This window comes from Zalophus californianus, chromosome 15 (assembly GCF_009762305.2).
Source record: "Zalophus californianus isolate mZalCal1 chromosome 15, mZalCal1.pri.v2, whole genome shotgun sequence".
NCBI lineage: Eukaryota > Metazoa > Chordata > Mammalia > Carnivora > Otariidae > Zalophus > Zalophus californianus.
In genome coordinates, this window is record NC_045609.1 from 69,017,088 (window position 1) to 69,039,908 (window position 22,821).

The 22,821-nt window shown below is 42.6% G+C and overlaps 1 protein-coding gene and 1 pseudogene across 1 annotated transcript in view; both read left to right on the forward strand.

Annotated features, from left to right (window-relative positions):
- The first annotated feature begins 1,414 nt into the window (after positions 1–1,414).
- Positions 1,415–22,821, forward strand: part of RBM20 (RNA binding motif protein 20) — a 180,984-nt gene continuing 159,577 nt past the window's right edge. Inside the window, 1 exon segment of the mRNA XM_035724099.1 lies at positions 1,415–1,587. Coding sequence (XP_035579992.1) covers positions 1,415–1,587 — 173 coding nt within the window.
- Positions 16,882–17,233, forward strand: LOC113923919 (annotated as a pseudogene).

Genomic DNA, 22,821 nt, shown 5'->3' on the forward strand with positions numbered 1-22,821 from the left:
GGAATTCCGTTAGTTGCCGTGTTCCAGAAAACCCATCCCCAGAATGTTCCTTCGTGTGGCTGCGGGAGGACGAGGCGTGGGCTTTTGAGACCCCCGGCAAACTTCTTTCCAGACCACGGGGCACCCTGGCCTGCGCTCTGGCTTCCAAGGTACCCAAAGGATGCTTTTTCCTTGCTTCCCCGGGGCGGCCAATGTCAGGATTTAGAAAGCTAGTGCGCCCAACGCACGGTAAGAATCTTCTGGATAACCACCCTCCGTGAGCTTTGCCCAGCTCCTAGATGTTTTTGCGCCACCAGGTGCCTCCCCAGACCTCCACCCGCTGCCAGAACATTAAGCTGCACCTTGAGGGGTAGGTCCTCAACGCAAGAGCCTGCGTCCACAGCTGCGAGCTGGTGTGTGCGGGTGAACTGGCGCACACCTGCGCTCCGACAGCGAACCGAACTGCAGAAGCGGTGACGGTGGCGGCGCGATGTAGGTGAACTCTCTCCTTTTCATCCTTTACGTGTCCACTAAGATCTCGCCAATAAATAAGAATAAAACGTCTGCTTGGTTTTGTCTTTGCGCTCCCGGGATCGTAGCGGGTCTTTTAGAGAAGAGAGAAAAATGAAGAGAAACCACGGCGGCCCCACCGGCTACTTCTGGAGACCCCTGAAATCTGCAGCTGGAACTGCCAATTTGGAGAGCCCTCCGGCCTGGTCATCTAAGACCCGGGGTAACAGGTCCCCCCGAACTGGGGGAGGGTCCGGGCTTTTCCCCTCGCCGGGTCGGGCCCTTCAGCCAAGAGTGGCGCTGGCGAGGCTCCAGACGCGGGAAGGTGCCAAGCCCGCTCACTTCGCATTGGGGATGCGCGCGGACGCCCCGGGCGCGCCCTGTCCGCCCCTCTCGGCAGGAGCGCGCGGAGTGGCGCGCGCGGTCCCCGGGGACAAGCCCGAGGCCGCCCGGCTCCGCTGAGAGGCGAGAGCCCCGCGGGCTGCCGCCAGTTGGTGCGCGTCTCGCCGCCTCACGCAGTTGCGCTGCGCTGCGGAGAGCCGGGCCGGGGACCCTGAGAGCGCACGGCGGCGTGCGCCAAGCTGCCTCTTCGCTCGCTGCGCTCGGGGTCGGCGGGCAGAGCTCCCCGGACCACCCCGGCGCCGAGCAGCCCCCGGGGGCCCCCGCGGCTCCCGCCGGACGGGAGACGCCCCCTGGCCCCCGCCCCCGCGTGGCCCCGCTGGGCTGGCGGGAGCTGCCGGAGGAGGAGGAGGAGCAGGCGGCGCCGCCGGGACTGCCTCCTCCCCGCCCCTCCCGTCTCCTCCCCGCGCCACCGGGAAGGACGAGGGGACTGGGCACGGGGACCCCGGCCAGTGAGCGCCCGTGCCCCGGGGCCGCCCTTTGCGCGCGCTCTCTCGCCTCGAGCCTGGGGCCGGTGTCGGCTCACATGGTGTTGGCCGCAGCCATGAGCCAGGACGCGGATCCCAGCGGCTCCGAGCAACCGGACAGAGATGCCCGCAGCGTGCCGGGTGCTCCGGCGCCCCCCGCTCCCCCAGGCCCGAGAGGGATGCAGCCGCCGCCGCCGCCGCCCCCAGCCGGCCTACCGCAGATCATCCAAAAGTAAGAGGGGGGGAAAGCGGAGAGGGGATCCCGGGTGGGCTTGGGGGACACGCCTCGGGCACCCCGCTCCGTGGCTTCATCTCTCCCGTCGCTGCTGAGCTCCGCGCGGCCGCCTTGCGTTTGAAGTTTTCTTGTCCTCCCTCGGCAGATCGGTGTCATTCTGGCTGTTCGTGAGGTTGGGGACAGGGAAGCCAAGTTATTTGGGGAAAATAATTTTGTTTTTCCTTATCCCCTTTTTCTTCAGCGACGTTACTGGATATTTTGAGCTAAAGTAGCTCAAACTGGGGGAAAATGGCCCAGAGAGTATGGTTCATCTTTCCGGTCCCAGAGGCCGCAGGAATGTGTGGAGAGCCGGTGTGAGTGTGTGCGCGCCCGTGAGGGTGTGTAAGGAAAAGACCACCACGGGCCATGGTGCCCCTGGAGTAGTCAGCCGGTAGCATTGGGTGGAAAGGATGGTGAGGGTTTGTAAACAGCACATTTTGCTTTGCCCCGAAAGAAGTGTCTACGCTTTTCAAGGAGGCCCTTGCGAGGAAGAGTTCTTAGCCGCGCCACCGTTTTTCATGAATGTTACCATCTTGATTCTGGTGCTGTGCGAATCTTACCGAGCTGGGCTTCCCAACTCCTGAGTACGTCGGGATGGTCAACAGGCTCCTAGAAGGTCTTTCAGCCCATTTTGGGGGGCGTAACAGTAAAACAGGGATGTTTTGTTGGTTCTTTCGAGATTTTGTTTGATAGTTTAAGGCCTAGAAGGTTGGTTTTTGAAGGATCTTTATTCTCCTGAAGGCTTCCCTCAGCTCGTACTGAAGTCAAGACCGGTTTAAGAAAGTGTAGGAAGGTCTGAATGATGAATGCGTGGGTGAAACTGACGGTGCTGGAGAAAGGCACTAAGTACAGCAAAATCAACCGTATTTGCCGGGGTGGGGGGGGGGGGTGGTCCCAGCGCTGCTGTATTGATGCTTTGAGTTACGTAAACGTTTGAAAATGCAGTAAGAGAAATAACCAGTGATGGGTTGTAAGTGGAAGTAAATGGCACTTAAATACTGCTTTAAAGACTGACTTTAGAAAGAATAGTGAAAATTCAAGTTTCACATTAAAAAACGCCGGCATATTTCTGAACAAAATGGTTCCCCTTTTTTGACTGGTGGACTGCTAAAGTTTCCATTTGTGACAACTTTCTGCTTTAATTCGATTTTATCTGACTTTCAACTACTAACAAGCTGCTAACTACTTGAACATGGAAACAATTTAGATTATTTTGTTCCTATTGTTTTGCAAATTATTTAAGCTAAGATTTAACTAAATATGATGGACAGTTTAAGTACATCATTACTTAAAATGTATCTTTAGTTCTTGATATAAATATAAACTAACAGAGAAAAATATATTTAAAACCTAAAGTTTCTTTACTTAAAAAAAAAAAAACTAATTGACCAATTACTAATTGGAAAACATCTAATGTGCTACCAGGCCAGTGTTTTGGGGCTTGAGATTAGGCTACCCATTAAATTTATTGAGTTTGCTTTGGTACTGTAATCACCATGCATTTTCCTGTCATTTACTTTTAATTAGTAAAAAGCTAGGAATTTTATGTTCACAGAAATATCTTTGTAGATAGGTGTCTGATTTACCCTGTTAGCCCCATTTTGAAAATTCTATCTCTGGAATATCTTACTTTAGTAGATAAGAGCTTTTCAAAGATGTCCCCTTCTGCGAATAGGCCAGAATGGGGACTTCAAGAAGCGCCTGATGGCTCTGCCTCGTTTTGCATTGGTGACAAATCAGTGTTCAGAGGCCACGTTGAAGGCCGGTGAATGTGCCCATGGAATTGGATGTTTGCGCACTTATGTTTCAAAAACGTTCTTTATAAGGATGATTTGGGGTTTGGTCCCCTCAGAACCCACTGAAACTGCGCTGGAACCAGGCATAACATGGCAAATGTTTTGCAGGTCCATCTTCAATGCGCTGAAACTTGAGCAGGTTATTTTGAAACTATGTTTGCATAATTTAATCTGAGCAACCATTTTTAATGTAGTTATGAGGTGCTGTTTGCATCAGCCATCTTTGAGAAAACCTAGGGGGGAGATTGCCCTCAGCTGCAGAATCAATTGCCTACATTTTGATTGAGAATTTTGTGAGCTAGAGCTTTGGATAAAATTCTTCTCCAGTGGATCACATATTAAATACATTTTATTGGGGAACCTTTGTTTATTCTAGCTATTTTAATGAGGTCATTATATAATTCGTAAGAGGAGAAGTTTTGAACTCTTTCAAAATGAAGATATCAGTCTTTTTCATGTGCATAGTGTTTAAGGATTACGAGAATTGTTTTCACTTCTTAATGTCCTTGTTAATGGTTTTCATTTATATCGGCTTGCATTTTGGATAAAGTCAAGGACTATGATAAAATAATAGTCATGATCATAATAAAAGCCTGTTCCTGTTAATGTGTGTCATATTTGGCCTTGGGAGAACTGCTGTATACTACATTTAAGTAGCTAAACTACATGAAGTATGACGACGAATAATGAGACTGATTTTGATATTTGTTTTATGGATGCCAGTCTCGGTACTCAGGAAAAATGCATCAGAAGTTAATTTTGGTAGAGTACTTTTGTTCTACTCAGGTATACTTAATTTTCTTGTTACTGCATTCTTAGTTTCAGTAAAGAATCGCCCATGACCTTTCTGCTAATATTAACCCCTGACTCCTGGCCAATATTAGCATCACCTATAAAGATTATCAGCCATGTTTAGACATATAACTAGTATTTTGTCAGATCTTTGTTTTAAACTTGTCTTCTCTGAGTTGGCCAATGTGAAGATATTATTGGGTAGGATGTAAAGCATTGTGTAAACCATGTGGGCAATACAAAATATAAAATAATATAAATAAATATAAATAACTTAAGAGGAGATTTAGAATGAGCTTAGGAAATCAGAATAATTTGATGACTTAAAATATATATATTAGCAGAAGTAAAACAACATTGACTGATGAGTGTTGGTGAAAGTTTTATAAGGACTTATCTCCTTAAACATTCACAATATTTTATTTCCAAAAGTATTTTGTTTTAATTTTGTGCTTTCAAATCAAACCTAATTCTTGATTCACGAGGAGTTATTTATTAACCTTGATGAACAGCAGAAATGAAAATTTAGGTTGTAAATTTTAAAACTTTCTTCCAAATGGAAATAGAGTCAGTCAATTCTGTGTGAAATATTGAAGTCAGTTGTCAGATGCAACTACAAAGTGTTACTACTCATGGTGAAAATTAACCAAACAAGCACACACACCTTTTGTGAGGCGAACACATAGGTGATTTTCCTAAATTATTTGACTTGCGGCAAAGTATTACTATCTATTACATGATATGAGATTGTGCATTTGAGTATAGGTGAGTTATTTTATTTCCTTTCCAGATTATTTTGATAAGCAATGAATAAAGATCAACTATAAAAATAGAAAAGGTTTTGGTTTAGAATTTGATAGCGAGTGTCACCTGCACATGTTCATGACTTAGGAGGATATAAATCCAACTTTGATTTCTTAAGGTTATAGTTTTCTGCATTGCATTAGGACATGGGCTGACTGTTTTTAGAGCAAAGGCTCCTCTGATTCAGTGTAGAAAATGTTACAAGTAGTTATTATGCTTGCAGATAATTTTACAGACATTCTGCATTTGGAAGGAGCTCCATGTAACTTTCAGGGAACAACGTGGAGGCAAGCTGTGTAGGATGTCCATGCACTTTGATGGGCATGCTGACATCCAGAATCGGGGAGGAAATAAGAATTTTCCCAAAACGGACATTACCTCACACTCATACTTGGTCATTTCTGGAAAGAGGATGGAATTTCTAACATCTGTGCCAGTTTCTAACATCAGTTTGAGTCCATTTTTAGGGAAAACAAGGGTACACTTGTAGAAAGAATTTTGAAAATTTTGAACACAATCTTAAGCTGCACGTTGGACAAGTTTTCAGCAGGAGAAAGCGTCTGAGAGGATTAAGTGTTTACCCAAGACAGGGAAGGAGAGAGAGTGGGTTCTTTTCTTTGCATTCTGAAAAGTTTCTTTGCTTCTCTAGAAAGGTATTTTTTTTCTTAAAAAATTTTGCCTTAGAGTTTTTGTGATAAGTATTTTTAGATAGCAAGTATAGCCATCCAGTTATGAGTTTTTTTTCAAATTGCCAAAGATATCAGTATTATGAAATGTAGTACGTTATTCCCATTAGTCATGGTAAATGGCTATACATATGGTGAACACAGAGCTGTTCTAATGCCAGTGCTGGGGGGGGGGAAGAAAAAAATTATCACCCATTTTATTCTTCTGTCTACTTATTCTTTTGTTACCTCCTTAGCAGTTTGTCAGATTAATAATTTTAAAAGCCCAGATGTGTCTGTTGGAATGAATTCTGATCTGTTAAGATCTCTTTGCCTGTCCTTATAGTCACCAGGGGGAAAAACCCCACCAGGCTTGACTTGCAGTGAAATGAGCCCACATTTTCTAGTGTCTCTCTCTTTCTCTGATTTATTTTTCTTGTGGCTGCAGGTTTCTTGATTCCAGTTAAACTAATATTTCTTCCCTGCCCATAACAGCTAATCCTTAAGTAAACAAGCCAGTATAGTTTAATTCACAGCACCGATAAACAAGAATCTAAAAAATGTTAGGAACTGGGGTCTAACTGAGGGATAGAATTAAAATGGACTGAACTAAACACGGAAAGCAAGAATGGAAGAAGCTTGAGAAAGTGGACTTAAAACTCCAGACAGATACTGGGAGGCAGGGCACCCCTCTCCCTTTCTCCACCCTGGTCCCCTTGCCAGACAGAAGCTTGAAGGGGTCTCCTGTGTCACAAAATCCCACTTAATCTGATTTTTATTTCCTGCCACAGTAATTATCTTGTTTAGGATGGTCTAACTGATATGATCTTGTATATTTAATAGGGAAGGTTGCTGTGGATCCACAGCTGGTGTCAGTGACTGGTAGCTGTATTTAGAATTAGTGCATTGAAAAGTTTTACAGAAAGTAAAATGACCCGTATTCCAGAATCAGGGCAAAGACCGTAATAAGTGGTTTGTACAAGGGAGCAAATGACAATTCCCTTTCTGGTTAATGAAGCTGGCTGGATCTTGCCTGATATGTGTGATAAACTGGAAGCCTACTATTGCTTGTTCCCGCCAGTGGGAAGACTGTGAATCCTAACTTTTATTAAAAAGGCACATTTTTGGGCGCCTGGGTGGCTCAGTTGGTTGAGCGACTGCCTTCAGCTCAGGTCATGATCCCGGAGTCTTGGGATCGAGTCCCCACATCGGGCTCCCAGCTCAGTGGGGAGCCTGCTTCTCCCTCTGACTCTCGCCCCTCTCATGCTGTTTCTCTCTCGCTCGCTCTCTAATAAATAAATAAAATCTTTAAAGAAAATAAAAAATAAAAAGGCACATTTTTGAATCAGGAATGTGAATTTGGCTTCCAACACCACCTATGGGCTATTGGTGGTATTGTTGGTAGGCTGATATTTTGCCTGGCTCAATGGGTGGTCACTTTAAATTCCACCCAACTAAGCTTTCAGTCTTTAACACTTACAGGCAGCAAATTTGGGTACAAGTCAGCACTGTCCACTGTTTGAGGAGGAGGTGGAAGGGAAGCCCCCCCCCCCCAGTATTTTGGATATGACATGTATTTCTATCTAATATGATAAAGTCTTTACAGTGGCAGAAGTTACAGCCAAGTTAATTGATCTTCCTCTTTCCTACAGTTCCTGCTGGATTTTATAAATAAGTCCCCTGATGGTTTACAAGGCAACTTTTCCAACTCGCTGACAGTACCTCTGTCGGGGAGATGGTACATATTCATGTGACTGTACTTTATGAGCAAAAGGAGCCGTTAAACAACTTGCATGAGGATGTGTTAATAACTTGCAGTTCAGTTTGGCCAATAAATCTTTCCATGTGTTCAAAAACAAGAGGCCGGGGGTCATGCATGTGTTTAAGCGTGGTTGTCACGCCATGAAGATAGTCTTTACGCCACGTTTCCCTTCTTTAATGTGGGTATTAGCTTTAAGGATGCACCAGGGCCCTTTGCTGCTGCCCTTTTTAGGCACCTGCTTTTTCCCCATCATGGTAATGACCCATCAGTTCTCAGGTGCCACTTCCAGCCTGAACCTGGAAACCTCCACTCACGGTGGGCTGGACATCTTAAAATACTTCTCCAATTTTGCAGCTTGTCTGTAGGTTGTCTCCCAAATATGTTTTTGACTCTTATTAGATCCGCCTTTAAACCTGACCTCCAACATCACGAAGCTAAAGGAGTAGACAAGGTAATCTATACAGTATTTTAAAGAGGTTTTAATTCCACTGAGTTACTTCCTTTAGCTTACTTTGAATTTGTTAATGAATAAAATGATCTAGGATCTGCCTGGTGTAAAATGCACATCCTTGCTCTAAATTAATTATTGGGTCTCTGATGAAGAGGGTCAGAGCTGAAAAGAAAACCCTGGACTGGGAGTGAGAGGGTCAGAGCTGAAAAGAAAACCCTGGACTGGCAGCGAGTGCCCTGGACAAGCCCATTAACCTTCTTAATTCAGCCTGTCCAGGGATTGGAAATGATCAATGGCAGTCTCTTCCAAGAATAAAATTATGTGACTCTCCAGGAATATTGCTGAATTATCATCAATGTAGAATGCCTCCCCTCTCCTATACATCTGATACAGAATATATCCCTTATCAGTTACATTTTAGCCATGGGTATAGGTACATGCTTGTGAGACTGCTCACACATGAAAACAGCAATGATTATAAAGGGAATTAAATGCTTCCGCTAATATTTGCAAAGCATATTTGGATCAGTGTTACAATTTTAAGTCAGAGGGGCGCCTGGGTGGCTCAGTCATTAAGCGTCTGCCTTTGGCTCAGGTCATGATCCCAGAGTCCTGAGATCGAGTCCTACATCGGGCTCCCTGCTCCACAGGAAGCCTGCTTCTCCCTCTCCCACTCCCCCTGCTTGTGTTCCTGCTCTCGCTGTGTCTCTCTCTCTCTCTCTGTCAATTAAATAAATAAAATCTTAAAAAACTTATGTCAGAAAAGTAGAGATGTCAGTGAAAAGACAAACATTTTATGCTGTTTGCTGATCACTAGACATTTTAAAAAAGAAAAACAGTAATTTTGGAATGTTAATTACTTGGGAAGGTTGAAGTGACTCCTCGAGTTTGCAAAAAGTGAATACTCGAGTTTGCAAGTAGAGTTTTCAATGCAGGAGGCAGATGCAATTATTTTCATTTGTCTAAGTTGGATTGTATTCAGCACAGTTTGGTGGGACCGTGTTTGGCGATGGTATTGTTTTCAGAAGCACGAACCGTAAACAGGATGGGCGAGTGGCTGTTGGGGCCCCGGCTGCGCGGGCTTGGAGTCAGAGTCGGCAACCCTGTAGCGCGGGCCTTGGGCAGCCTGGGGGGCAGATACTTGCCCGGACCTTGCGGCCGAAAAAACACTTTGCGGAGAGATCATGGGTGTCCAAAAGCTGAGCCTCAGGTTTCTGTGTGGCCTCCTTGAAGACACCAACCGTTGTTTGCAGACCCTCCCACGGACTGGGTCTCCTCAGCACTAGCAGCGTCATCCATAGACTGCCCTTACGGAGAGCCTTTATTTGGTACCTGAGAAGATATTTTTTTTAACCTTCTGCATAGAAAGGGAATGAGCTGTGTGATTCAATCTTGATTTGTAGGCTTAGGGTAAATACATAATGAGGATGAACATAAGGATAGTTATTGCAGCATTGTCTAGAAGAGTAACAAATTAGAAACCATGTGAAAGTTTTCCAGTTGGGAAAATAAACTGCATGTAATTTCGTTATCTTATATTTATTAATATGGAACATAAAATAATAGGGAATTATAGTATTGTTAACTAAACTAAAAATGACAAACAGCATGTATACCAGGAATCTCACATTTAAAAAAAATGTACGGGGATGTGTGTGGGAGCCCGCAATTCCGGAAAAGCACTTAAAGAACAAATATAAAGATGCTAACAGTAGTTCTAACTATAGGTGATTCAATTATAGGGTTTTGGGGTTTTTTTTTTATACTTTCTACTTTTTTTTTCAGTGAGTATGTATTAATTTTATAATCAGAGAAAATAAAACTATTTTTAAACGAAACTAGGAATAGACATTTCATATTGGCATTACACTATCTTTAACACAGAACTGCCCTTTTGTGTCTTAGACTTTAGGCCTGGAAGGCATCTGAGGGCTGCTTTAGCCCAGACTTCCTGTTTTTCTAGGGAAGGCAAGTGAGCATCAGAGAAGTCAAGTGAATTATTCAAGGTCACATAGCAAGGAGAGTGGTAGGTTGTAGGAATCCTCACCTCTCTGTCTATTGCATTTTCTGCTAGGCTTCCCTTTTGTGTGCCTGGAGTTGGGGAAGGGAGAAATGGAGAACATTCGTAAACTCTCCATTTATCAACTGGCTCAAGTCAGCTCAGATCCCCCAGAGGGACTTGAATAACATCCTTAGGTATGTTATCGCCTCCCCATTACCTCCCGCCCGTAGGTTTTTCTGTAAGTGGCAGTAGACTGGCCTCTCCAGAGCATCTTATGCCCTGTTCCATCCTGCCAAACAAGCCGGGCATCACATTTTTTTTTTTTTTTTGTCCCTGAACTATTTGAAAGTAAGTTGCATAACTGTAGTTCTGTTATTTGAAGGAAATTAATCTTAAATAATTTTATCTAATGAGCCTAGATTTTTAACTTTTTCCATTTGTCAGAAAAATGTCTCCCAGTAGCTCTTTTTAAAACCCCCTGGCTCAGATTCACAAGTGCATTTGTTTATGATGTCTTTTTAAAATTAGCGACTGTACCCACCTTTTTCTGTTCTTCATGACGAAAGATTCCAGGCTAGTTGTCTTGTAGAATGAGCCATGATCTGGATATGTGTATTATTTCCTCATGACCAGATTTAGGTTAAGCGTTTTGGCCAGGATCTGCAATGGGCGCTGTGTGTCCCTTCAGTTTGATCTGTTGGTTAACGAGGTCACCTCCAGACCTCCCTATTGTAACGGGACATTTTTCTCTTTGTGATTAGAGAATACTCACAGTATGAGTAATGAGATACTGTGAAATGCTCTGAATATACTGTTCCCCAACAAACTTTCACCTCGTGGATTTATCTTTTTAAAAAAATATATTTTATTTATTTTTTTAAGTAAGCTCTACGTCCAATGTGGGCTTGAACTCGTGACCCCAAGATCAAGAATCATGTGCTCTACAGACTGAGCCAGCCAGGTGCCCCTCATGGTTTTATTTTTTAATTTGACCATATTTTTAAAAAGCCCCTTCAATGAAATGTGGAACTGAAATGATAAATTAATATTACTTTAGAATGGATTAGTTTGGACATGTAGTTTAAATCAGTTGGCCTTGCAAATACGTGTGCATTGTACCAGCCCCTGGATATTATTGGAGACTCTGGACTTTTCTAATCCTGACTTGCTAGGAACCTAACTGATGGGCCAGCCACTTCCCACTTAACCTCTGTGGCAGGCATTTTGTCACGGGCTGCAGTACTATTTAATGTCCCTTTTCATGCTAATAGCATGAATGGATGCTAATATAATTTTTGCTAGCTCACACAACGTTTTAGGCATCCTCCTGAAGCTAAGTCAACTCTTCGCAGAAACCTTTTATCTTCCTTTTCAAAATCACTCTATGAAGCGGACTTTAAAAATGACTGATGACTTGCCCTGGAGCCTAAACTGGGTGAGTCCTGGAGCTGGTCTGTGACTACTGGTTTGTTCATGCTTTTTAGATTTAATTACATAGCTATTTTTGCCTCTTCCAGATTGGTACTCTTATATTCATGCACAAAATATGTATGGGTGCGGAGAGTGGTGTGGAGTAGTGAAAAGAATCAAGAGTAAGTCTGCTCTATGTTCTAGAGTCAGCTCTGCCACCACTAACTAACATGGAGCCTCAGTGTTCTCATCTGTAAAAGGGAACAATAATAAAATGAGTAACAACTAACATTCGTTGGGTGCTTCCTGGGTGCCACCTATTATTCTAAGCACCTTGTATATGTTAAATCCATTTAATCAGTCTGTAATCCTGTGAGGAAAGTACTGTTTTTTTTTTTTTTTTTTTTTTGGAAAGTACTGTTATTCTCCTCATTTTACAAGTGAGGAAATCAAGTCAGAAACTTACCGGGACTCAACAAAACTAAGAAAAATAATATTTACGAAACAACTGGTGGTATGAGGCTGGGTAAGAGAATGTTCTGTAAATTAAGATCATATCCTCTCTATGTAAATATCTGTGTCCTCAAAATAATTTATAGAAAACCCATCATTGGGGTGCCTGGGTGGCTCAGTCGTTCAGTGTCTGCCTTCGGCTCAGGTCACGATCCCGGGGTCCTGGGATCCAGCCCCGCATCTGGCTCCCTCCTCAGCGGAAAGCCTGCTTCTCCCTCTCCCACTCCCCCTGCTTGTGTTCCCTCTCTTGCTGTATCTCTCTCTGTCAAATAAATAAAAAAAATATTTTTTAAAAGAAGAAAACCCATCATTTACAAAGAAACTATTATAGAAAAAATTGCTGAAATAAATCTGAAGTAGGTCAAATTGAATTTGAGTTAAACTAAACATTCCAATTAGAAACATTCTTTCTTGTTTCTTTTTCCCTTTTTTCTTGTAGCTTTAAGTGTGCCTTTTGGTTTAAAGTGAAATCCATATCCCAATTTAAATTTCATTAACAAATCGGACTCTGGCATTTGATTTGCTGTCTTACTCTGCTTGTTATGCATGTTAGGCCAGACCTGAATCTGATGTTCACAGAGAGTATATAAACACTTATAATCCTCTCAGGATGTGCTAAAATCATAACAGATATGATAGTTTGATTTGCAAAGAGAGCGTCTGCCCAGTTCTACCACACCATTTTTAAACCAATTCAAAAAACCAGGATTCAGCAATGATTAAAGTATCCTAGGTTCCTATAAATAGCAGGAAGAATTCCGGACTTGAAACGTGGCAACATCAAGCTCGCTTAGTCTCCAGCAAACATATGGTGAATGGTTTTAGCAGACTTGGTCACAGGTGTCCTTTTGCCTTAAGACACCATTGTATGCAGAAACCAGACTTAATAGAGTCAGTGAGTTAGGAAAGGATTGTTTGCTTTTGACCTGTGAAAGGTTTTACAGTAAATATCCTTTAAACAGTGAGTTTCTCAGTGTGTTTCAGATAAAAATGTAATCAGTCTAAGAATTCAGAGATCCAGTGATAATTTTTGAAACTTTTTTTGTCTTTTTTTAATTTACAGAGGTATAATTGAAATACACAGAGCTCTACATGTTTAAAGCATCCTTCAAATAATCAAGATAATAAAGATTTTTATTACCCCTGAAAGTTTTTTCATACCTTTTATGATTTATCCTTCACTATTCCCCTTAACCCTCCTCCCTCCCAGGTAGCTACTGATCTGCTTTCCATCACTGTAACTTGAGTTTTTGCATTTTCTAGAATTTTATACAAATGTAATCATAGTTGCTGTTTTTGTTGTTTTTGACCTGGTTTCTTTCACTCAACATAATGATTTTTTAGGAAATATATGTATTTTTTAAATTGTGAAAAATACACATAGCATAACATTTACTATTTTAGCTATTTTATTTTTTTGATTTATTTTTATTTTTTAAAAGTAATCTCTATGCCCAATGTGGGGCTTGAACTCATCAACCCTGAGATCAAGAGTCATGTGCTCTACTGACTGAGCCAACCAGGCACCACCATTTTAGCTATTTTAAAGTGTAATTCAGTAGTACTTAGTACATTCAAAATGTTGTGCAACCATTACCACTATCTAGTTCCAGGGCATTTGCATCACCCCAAAAGGAAAACCTGTCCCCATTAGGCAGGTATTCTCCATTCCTTCCTCCCCCCCAGGCCCCTGACAACAACTAATCTGTTTTCTATCTACATGGATTTGCTTATCCTGGACATTTCACATAGATGGAACCATACTATATGTGGACCTTTGTATCAGATTTTCTTTCACTTAGTATGTTTTGTTGTTGTTGTTGTTTGTTTTTAAGATTTATTTATTTATTTGTGAGAGAGAGAGGGAGGCAGAGGGCGAGAGAAAATCCTGAAGCAGTCTCTTCACTGAGCATGGAGCCCAACTTGGAGCTCGATCCCAGGACCCCGAGATCATGACCTGAGCCGAAATCAAGAGTTGGCTGCTTAACCGACTGAGGCATCCCTAGCATGATGTTAAGGTTAATCCATGTTGTAGCCTGTATTAGTACCTCATTCCTTTTTATTGCTGAGTAACATTCCATTGTCTGGACAGGCAACTGTTATCCATTCATCGGTTGTTGGATTTGGGTTTTTTCTACTTTTCAACTATTGTGAATAGTGCTGCTCTGAACATTTATGTACAAGTTTTTCCTTGGATATCTGTTTCTAATTCTTTTGGGTATATTTCTGGGAGTGGAATTGCTGAATCATATGGTAATTCTGTGTTTAATTTATTGAGGAACCTCCAAACTGTTTCCCAAAGTAGCTGCACCATTTTATATTCCCATCAGTAAAGAATGAGTGTTCTTATTTCTCCACAACCTTGCCAACACTTGTAATTTTACTTTTTTTTTTAAATTGTGGCCATCCTAGTGCGTATAAAGTGGCATGTCATTGTGATTTTGATTTGTATTTCCATAATGACTAATGATGTTGAGCATCTTTTCATATGCAAGAAGACTATTTGTATATCTCCTTTAGAGAAATATATATTCAAGCCCTTTGTCCATTTTTAAATTTAGTTGTTTATCTTTTTTGTGAAATTGTCAGGGTCCTTTATAAATTCTGAATACTAGATCCTTAGCAGATACGTGATTTGAAAATATTCTTTCCCATTTTGTGGGGTTTCCTGCAGCATATGATTTTAAGATTCATCCTTTTTTCTTTGCATATATCAAAAGTTTGGTCCTTTTTATTGTTGAGTGGTATTCCATTTTATGGATATATCATAAATGGTTTATCCATTCACCTGTTGATGTATGTTTAGGTTGTTTCCAGGTTTAGCTTATTACAAATAAAGCTGGTATGAACATTCCTTTACAAGTATTTATATACTTGGGTAGTTTTCTTGGGCAAATATCTAGGCCAATGATCATTTAAACTTTTAGGAGCAGAGATGTTATACATAACAGTAATTTTTGGGTGAAAACACCTTTAAATTTTTATTATTGGGTCTTTGAACAGAGCATGTTAAATATGACCCTTCGAGGCATTTAAAGAACACACGCTTTTTCATCTTAGTTTTCAGGGTCAGTCACTCATCATAGTTTCTTTTTTTCTCCTATTGATGACTCTTCTCCCAATAATTTTTCATTTGACAAATAATTATTACTGTGGAAATTGGCACGCAAGATGAGTAAGATGACAAAACTGCAGAACTTCAAGCTGGAAAGGACCTAGAAATCATCTAATTCAATGCTCTTGCTTTATAGAAAAGAAAGCCAGGTTTAGAAGGAAGGCCATATTTACTGAAGGCCATTCAGCCATTAGAGAAATTAAGTGAGCAGAGGAATCCTGCCTGTGAGAGTAATTTTAAGGCTTCTAGTGATGAGGTGTCTACAGATGTAAGAGTGCTGGGGTTGAGCGAATGGCACCATATTCCTGCTGTGCTGTAGGGTTCACAGGGCACCTTTTCCTTCCTAGTTTAATCCCATTTTATTCTCCAACCACCCCGTGAATCAGGTAGGGAATAGGTAATTACCAGTGGTTCAGGGTTCCCTAATCAATGACTGGAGAGCCCAGGCTCAGAGCCAGGCCTTCTGCCCCTTTCCAACTTGTATGCCCTCCTTCCTTTCTGGTGAGCCTTTCCCCAGCTCTGTGCTGGCTACCACTGCCTGAATTCAGTCCTCCCAGCTCCTCCCCCTGCCTCCAGCTGGGCCTGCCCTCACATCTTTCTCTTCTCCACACCAGTTCAGCCTTAATCTTATTGTCTATTTGCTCAAAGCCCTGCCTTAGGAGCTTGTCTGTAGGTTGAGATTCAGGCTGCTTAGAAGCCCTTTCTGGATCTCCCCCGACTCAGCTGTCCATGCCTGACCTTGCTGTCTGTCCAGCTCCCTCCTGCTCTCCCCCTACACCAGCTTTTCTCCTCAACTCAAACATTCCTTTCATCTTTATGGATTCTGCTCAGACTTCATGCCTTCTACGGAGCTGTCCCTGACCCCACGCAGGAAGGTGGGCCGGGTGCCCCTTTCCTGTGAGGCCCTGTGGCCCCCCAACTATAGCATTTACTCCATGTTTACCTCCTGTAGGTCTCCTCTAAAGACTCCATAAAGTGCTTGAGGTTGGGGCCAGTGTCTTTCCTCTTGGTGTCTCTAGCATATGGCAGGGTCCCTGGCACATAGTTTGCCACATACATGAGAGAATGAGCAAGTTGACTGCAACCTAACTATAGATCTAATTGATTTTGTGATGAGAAAAACCACTTAGGGTGGTCTCATGGGTGAGAACAGATATGAGAGCAAAGCTTGGTTTTCCCCACTTATATGTTATGCAACCTGCCTGTCTGGAAGGCCAGAGGAACCCAAACACCTTACTTTTATGTTTGGAGAGGTGGTATAAGGGAGCACAGACCCCAGAAGTAAGAAACCCAAGCTCTGGTCTGGCTCTACCTGCAAGCCACTGCGTGAGCAGAGATAGGACCCTTCGCCTCTTAGGTCCCGCATTTGTTCAAGGAGGACCAGGATGTGGACTTGTTACAGGACGTGGGGTTTGTTATAGCCATCAGTGAGGTGTTCCCATGAGATGCCATGGGAACATGCTTTGATAAGACTAAAGTGCTGAATACACGTGTGTCATAATGTAACCAGGCTTCATCTCCCTCGGCCATCTCCAGCCAGGACCTGATTATGCCTTTCAAGGTGAAAGCAGTTTCCAGGCTGAAATTCTTCTTCCGATCTAAGTAGGAGAAATGGTGGAAATGGCCACTTCGAACACCCCTTAAGTCCTGTTGCATCAAAGTTTTTAACAACAGAAGTTTCTGGATCACAAAAATGGTTTTTTAAGCCCTAAACAAATACTATGCCTCTTTCAAGCCATTGCTAAAACAACACAACTCAAGACAACTGCGGCACCAAGACACTTTATTATTACCTTAACATTTGCCATACTGACAGTTTAATTGTAGCAATGATAAGGACAGTTGACCAATGGTGGCTGCACAAAGGAGTTGCCCATCTGGCCTTGGGACTCACAAATGCTTCTGTTTCCTCTTCCTGGGATGGTGTCAAGAGGTTCTCAGAATGGTCCAGTGTTTGACATACTGTCCTAGGCTGCCCTACAATACAGCCTCTGACCAAACTACGCTGTCTCTAAGCCCTGGTAATAGAATTGTTTACCTTTTCAAGAAGGTTGAGAAAGCACCAAAATCCACACGGGGCGCGTGCCCAGGCCAACTTCAAGGAGTTCATGCTGTGAGACCTAAGGTTCTTAGGAAGCTGCTTAAAACGAAAAAGCACGTCAGTAGGGCCGTGTGGTGGCTCCGTGTGTGCTAAGTACGTCCGTGACAGGATCAAGCATGCTTTCCTTATTGAGGAGCAGAAAATCATTGCCAAAGTGTGGAAGGCACAATCACAGAGTCAGAAAGCTAAATAAACAAATGAAGCTTTTTTGAGTAATTAAAAAAAAAAGTTGCCCGGAAAATAAGTGATTGCCGGTGATTTCTCGATGAGGCCTGCTCTGGCCACCCTGTTAAAATTGCATCTTGTGGGGTGCCTGGGTGGCTCAGTTGTTAAGCGTCTGCCTTCGGCTCAGGTCATGATCCCAGAGTCATGGGATCAAGCCCGACATCGGGCTCCCTGCTCCCCGGGAGGCCTGCTTCTCCCTCTCCCGCTCCCCCTGCTTGTGTTCCTGCTCTTGCTGTCTCTCTGTCAAATAAATAAATAAAATCTTTGAAAAAATAAATAAAATAAAATTGCATCTTGCATCTTCCAGTCCAGTCTCCCTTACTTTGTTCTGTTTTCACCATGGCACTTTCTCTCTTACAAGATGGTATAATGAACATACGTATCTCACTTACCGTGTATTTACTGAATGTGTGTCTCCTCCCTCCCTGCCAGTGTCATGTCCACTCTCCAGGAGCGGAGGCGTTTTATTCACTGACTTACCCACCCCCCCATCCCCTACCTAAGACCACTACCTGGCACCTAGAAGCAGCTCACTCACTGTCTGAAGGACTGGCTGAGCTGTTACTAAAGATGTCAAGCTTAGACATTGTCACACACACAGCTTCTGTTGCTTCCCGGAGCCCATCTAGGCTGTGAACTCTGTGCAACTCCGGGATCTGAGTTTGGTGGTGCAGGAAACTGAAATGAAAGTGCAAGGGGTGGGACGATCATATCCTCTGCTCCAGTGTGATTCATGGGAGTAAAAGAAGGTGCGGAACTGGGCTGCTCCTCCTGGTCCCAGGCATCAGTGGCTCAGTACTCCTATTCCAGCCTGGCTCTGACAGTGACCAGTCTCGTTAGACTCCCATCGGCAGAGACTCGAGCTGTGCATTTGCAGGGATCTTGATGTGGGACGAAGAGCAGGAAGGGCTAGGTCTCAGTCCCTTGCAATAGGGGCCCAAAAGAGTAGCACAACCACATGCCCAGCAATAGGGGATTAGTGAATCAATTCCTCTGCATCCTCCCATGCAATGAGGACTATTTCTGTGTGCTGTTATAAAGAAATCTCAGGGATATATTAAGGGGAAAAAGCAGGGTGCAGAAAATGTTTATACATTGCTACCTTTTATGTAAGAAAAGGGAGAACAGGAAAATTATTTCATATAACTTTTTTATTTTTTTTAAGATTTTGTTTATTTATTTGAAAGAGAGAGAGAGAGCAAGAGAGTGAGCGAGAGAGAGTGAGAGAGCACAAGCATAGGGAATGGCAGAGGGAGAGGGAGAAGCAGGCTTCCTGCTGAGCAGGGAGCCCAATGTGGGACTCTATCCCAGGACCCTGGGATCATGACCTGAGCCGAAGGCAGATGCTTAACGACTGAGCCACCCAGGCACCCCATAACTTTATTTTTTTTAAGATTTATTTATTTGAGAGAGAGAGAGAGGAAGCAGGGAGAGGGGCAGAGGGAGAAGGAGGCAAGCAGACTCCATGCTGAGCGGGGAGCCTGTCGACTTGGGGCTTGACCCCAGGACCCTGAGATCATGACCTGAGCCAAAATCAAGAGCTGGACGCTTAACCAACTGAGCCACCCAGGCGCCCCTATTTCATATAACTTTAAAACACAATAATTTGATTATATATCTCTGGTGGAATGTATCTTAAGGTCAAAACAAATTCCAAATAAATCTTAAACTGTTTTCAGTAATATTTTTAGTGATAGTATTGGTATTACTATTCTGAAACAATTATATATATTATATATGTATATAATATATATAATAAGTAATTATGTTAGGGGCGCCTGGCTGGCTCAGTTGGAAGAGCACGTGACTCTTGATCTCGAGGTTGTAAGTTCAAGCCCCACGTTGGGTGTAGAGATTACTTAAATAAAATAAAAACTTAAAAAGAATAAGCAAATGATGTTAAAATAATCAGAAACCAATATTTTTGGTATGTTAAAAAAGAACAGTTTCATAATTAAAGGTGTTAAGTAAAAATCCTGTAATCCTGAATTTGAATTGGAAATGTCAGTATGAATTCCTGATATAATTTCTTTAGCAAATGAGAAAGTATTTCCTAAGTTTGTCCACTGAAAAGCCTAGAAATAATGACCAACTCAGTAGCAATAAGCACCTCTGACAGCTAGATTGTGGCCTCTAAATACAACTTCCCACTAAAGAGGACTAAGATTCCTCAGAAAAATGACTGATTCCAGGGCTGGGACAGGAAATGTACAAGAAGTATTGTAATATCTCTATCAGAAAACAAAGAGGCTATCAAGTACCACTTGTGTCCCAAGTTGAAGGGCCTCCCAGTGCCCAAATATGGAACAATTGGAGCATTAAAGAGAGTACGTGTAGTGGATTGACATACATCAAATATATGACAATGTGTAAAATCCCTAAGTTAAAAATTCAATCGTCCCCACTATAAGAGGTTGGGGAACCAACTCGTTCTGAAAACCGGTTAAGGAAGGGAAAGAATCAGACATTTATTCTGTCCTTTTTAATTGGTTACCTTAGGATATCCAAATTGTTGAAGAAAAGTTCTTTTTTACAGAAGAATACTATCTAATAAATACAGGAGGAATTATAGAATTGGAACATCATCATTTTGTATCCTCTAGTGAATAATGTGTTTAGACAACATGGTTGGTAAATTCCTGCTAAAACATCAGGTGAAACTGATAGGAAACTTTATAATGGATGGATCAGCCTGACACAGTCAAACCCACTGATCAATCTTAACGACACAAAAAAGAAAGACTTCAGGTATCATGTACCCACTGAAGGAATGGGGTAGGAAGTAAACAGCACTATCAAAAGAGAACCTGAATTTGTCTGTGCCAGGCTCAAGGTCTAACTACCAGTTTATAGAAAATATGGGGGACAGAGAAACATGTCAAAACAATACCATGGAGATAAAAATCGACCAATTGGAATGTGGGACATCCTTCAGGCCTGAAGACTGGATGTTTTCAAGTAAATAAAGATAAAAAAACAAGGATAAGAAGAGCTAGAGGGGTTCTCTATAGATTAAAAGAGATTAAAAATACTTATCCAGTATATAATCCAGTCTGTAATCTTTAATCTATAATCTTTATTTGGATCCTAGCTCAAAAAATTAAGAAAAATGATAAGATTACTTAGGACACTTGAACATACTGGATATTGAGACTAAAGAATGATTTATTCATGAATCATTTATTTATTTATAGTTGTGGTAATGATATTGTGATTATGTTAAAACTAAAAAGTTATTATATTTTAGAGCTATATACTAAAGTATTTATAGATGAAATGATGTCTCTGGGATTGGCCTCAAAATAATAGTGTGGGGGGATAAGAATGGGTAGGGTACAGAGTAAACAAGATTGACCAATAGTTAATGCTGTTGAAGCTGGGTGATAGGTAAATGAGATTTCATTATACTATTCCCTCTACCTTTGTATGGTTAGAACATGTCCATAACAAAAGTAAAAAAATAAAAAATAAATAAAGCCCACCAGCTCAGTCAGTTGGCCAGTTTTGATTTCAGCTGTCCCTGAATTTAATTTTGGATTGTGGAGTATGCTCTTGAAATGACCCAGCTAGTGATGGGAAGGGTAGGATGCTAATTCACGTAAGTCTGGCCCCAAAGCTCAGTCTTAACTTCTGACTCTATAGAATATATGTCCCTCTGTGGCTTAGACTATTGTGAGATTGTTTAGATTGAGAATTTATAGGGTTTTACAAGCAGTCATAAGATAAACTGGGGCAAAAGCAAAAGAACTAAATCAGAACCAAAACATCAGAGTTGGTCTTCCTTTGAAGGAGGGAAAGGCGAGAAGATAGACTGCATACCTCCCATCTGGACCTTGGTTGGGCCTTTCTTGTTACACCAGCCTGGGTTTTGGATTGAGAGAGACCTGGGTTTAAGTAGCTTGGCCTGTCACTTACTAGCTGTGTGAGTTTACCATGCTGTACTTCTGTTTCTTCAACCAAGCTCAGCTGGTTGTTGGGAGGATCACATAAGCTGTAAATGTTTATTTAGAAGAGAAAGCAGAGCATAATTAGTTCACGGAGATCCTAAGAATCCTGAAGCTGGGTTGGGGATTAGTGTGTTTGGAAATTCCTTATGGTCTTGACACCCCTGTCTTGCCCCAGCCCTAACACATTCTCCAGCACTTTCTCCAGGACCTGGGGGCAGGCTTGCCAAAGTTTGGAATTACCATTTAGCCTCCATGAGGAGGGTCAGGGCTCTAAGGGTGGTAATTTTCCCATCTGGCCATGTTTGAGTTTGTTATGTGGCTTGATAGCCAAGGGCAGCTAGAGAAGATCCTCCTAAGGTGGGTCCATAGAAAAGTCCAGCCAGATAGCTGGAGGCCAACTTGAACTTTGTCATCTTTGAGATTGAAGGGAAAAGGTGAAATTGCTTATCCTTCCTGAGGGAAGCACCCCATTTTCTTTCCCTTCTACCCTGCTTACCTCTTAACCCTAACCCACCCCCCTTGCCTCGCTAAATCTCGAGACACACAGGGTTCCATCCTGGCAAATGGCAGTCTTGTCATGAGCCTTTTGAGTTACTGGCAGATGCACTTGTTGAAATACTTGGTCACCTGGGAAGTATGTAAGAGCCACACTTTGGTCTTTGATCCCTGGGTGTCCAGCTTACTTTCCCCCACTGCATGGGACCTGTTCCACTTGCTGGGGGCTTGGGTGTGAGTGAGCTGCTGGCCCAGGGAAGCTCAGCCAGAGGGAGCCCTGATTTACAAACTGTCTGGATTTAACTGAGGCTACAGCACTTTTATTAATAGAACATGCTGCATTTCCTTTTTATAAAAATATGAAGATCATTGCACTCAGGAAAATGCCTGGTGACTTTCTGTCTTTAGGGCATGTTCATCACCAGGCTAAAATTAAAAGTGAAGTCAGGCCCTTCTTGAGTCTATTTTTAACTGAGTTTAGCATATGAATGTGAACGTGAAGTCTTTCTTTAGATCTCCCTTAACTCAATTACTTACTCATGCCAAGCATCCCGTCTGGAATTCCTGAGCTGTCGCTGGGTCTACCTAGGGTGGGAGGCCCAAGGGGGAGTTAGGGACAGCTAGCCATCCTCCGCTATCTGAGTTTCTGTATCTTCACCCACCCCAACTTCACTTATTCTGGAAGGTTAAGGAGGCATTAGTCATTATACTAAAATAATAATAATAGTGATAATAATGACATGAGAGAAACAACAATCAACCAACCAACCTATGGCCATTCTGTGATGCGTAGGTATTAAGCAGCCCCTAATAGGTACATATTTTTCTAGGGGCTCCAACTTAGGAGCAGCCACTTGGGTGGAAGGGGAGACCCCGGATGGCAGAGAAGATTGTCATTCAGGCAGAAAGTGCGAATGGCCCTGGCTTACCAGGGAGACTTGGGACAACAGGTGGAGGGAGGGAGAGGGAAAAAAAGTTAGCAATTGTCATTCCTGTCCAGAGAGTTCCTGATGAGTGATGAGAGTGCTGGGGAGAACTTTCAGAAACCCTCTTAAATTCCCTCTTTGAAATCTTTTTAATGTCTGCTCTTTGAGGACTGTGAAGGGGGCGGCAG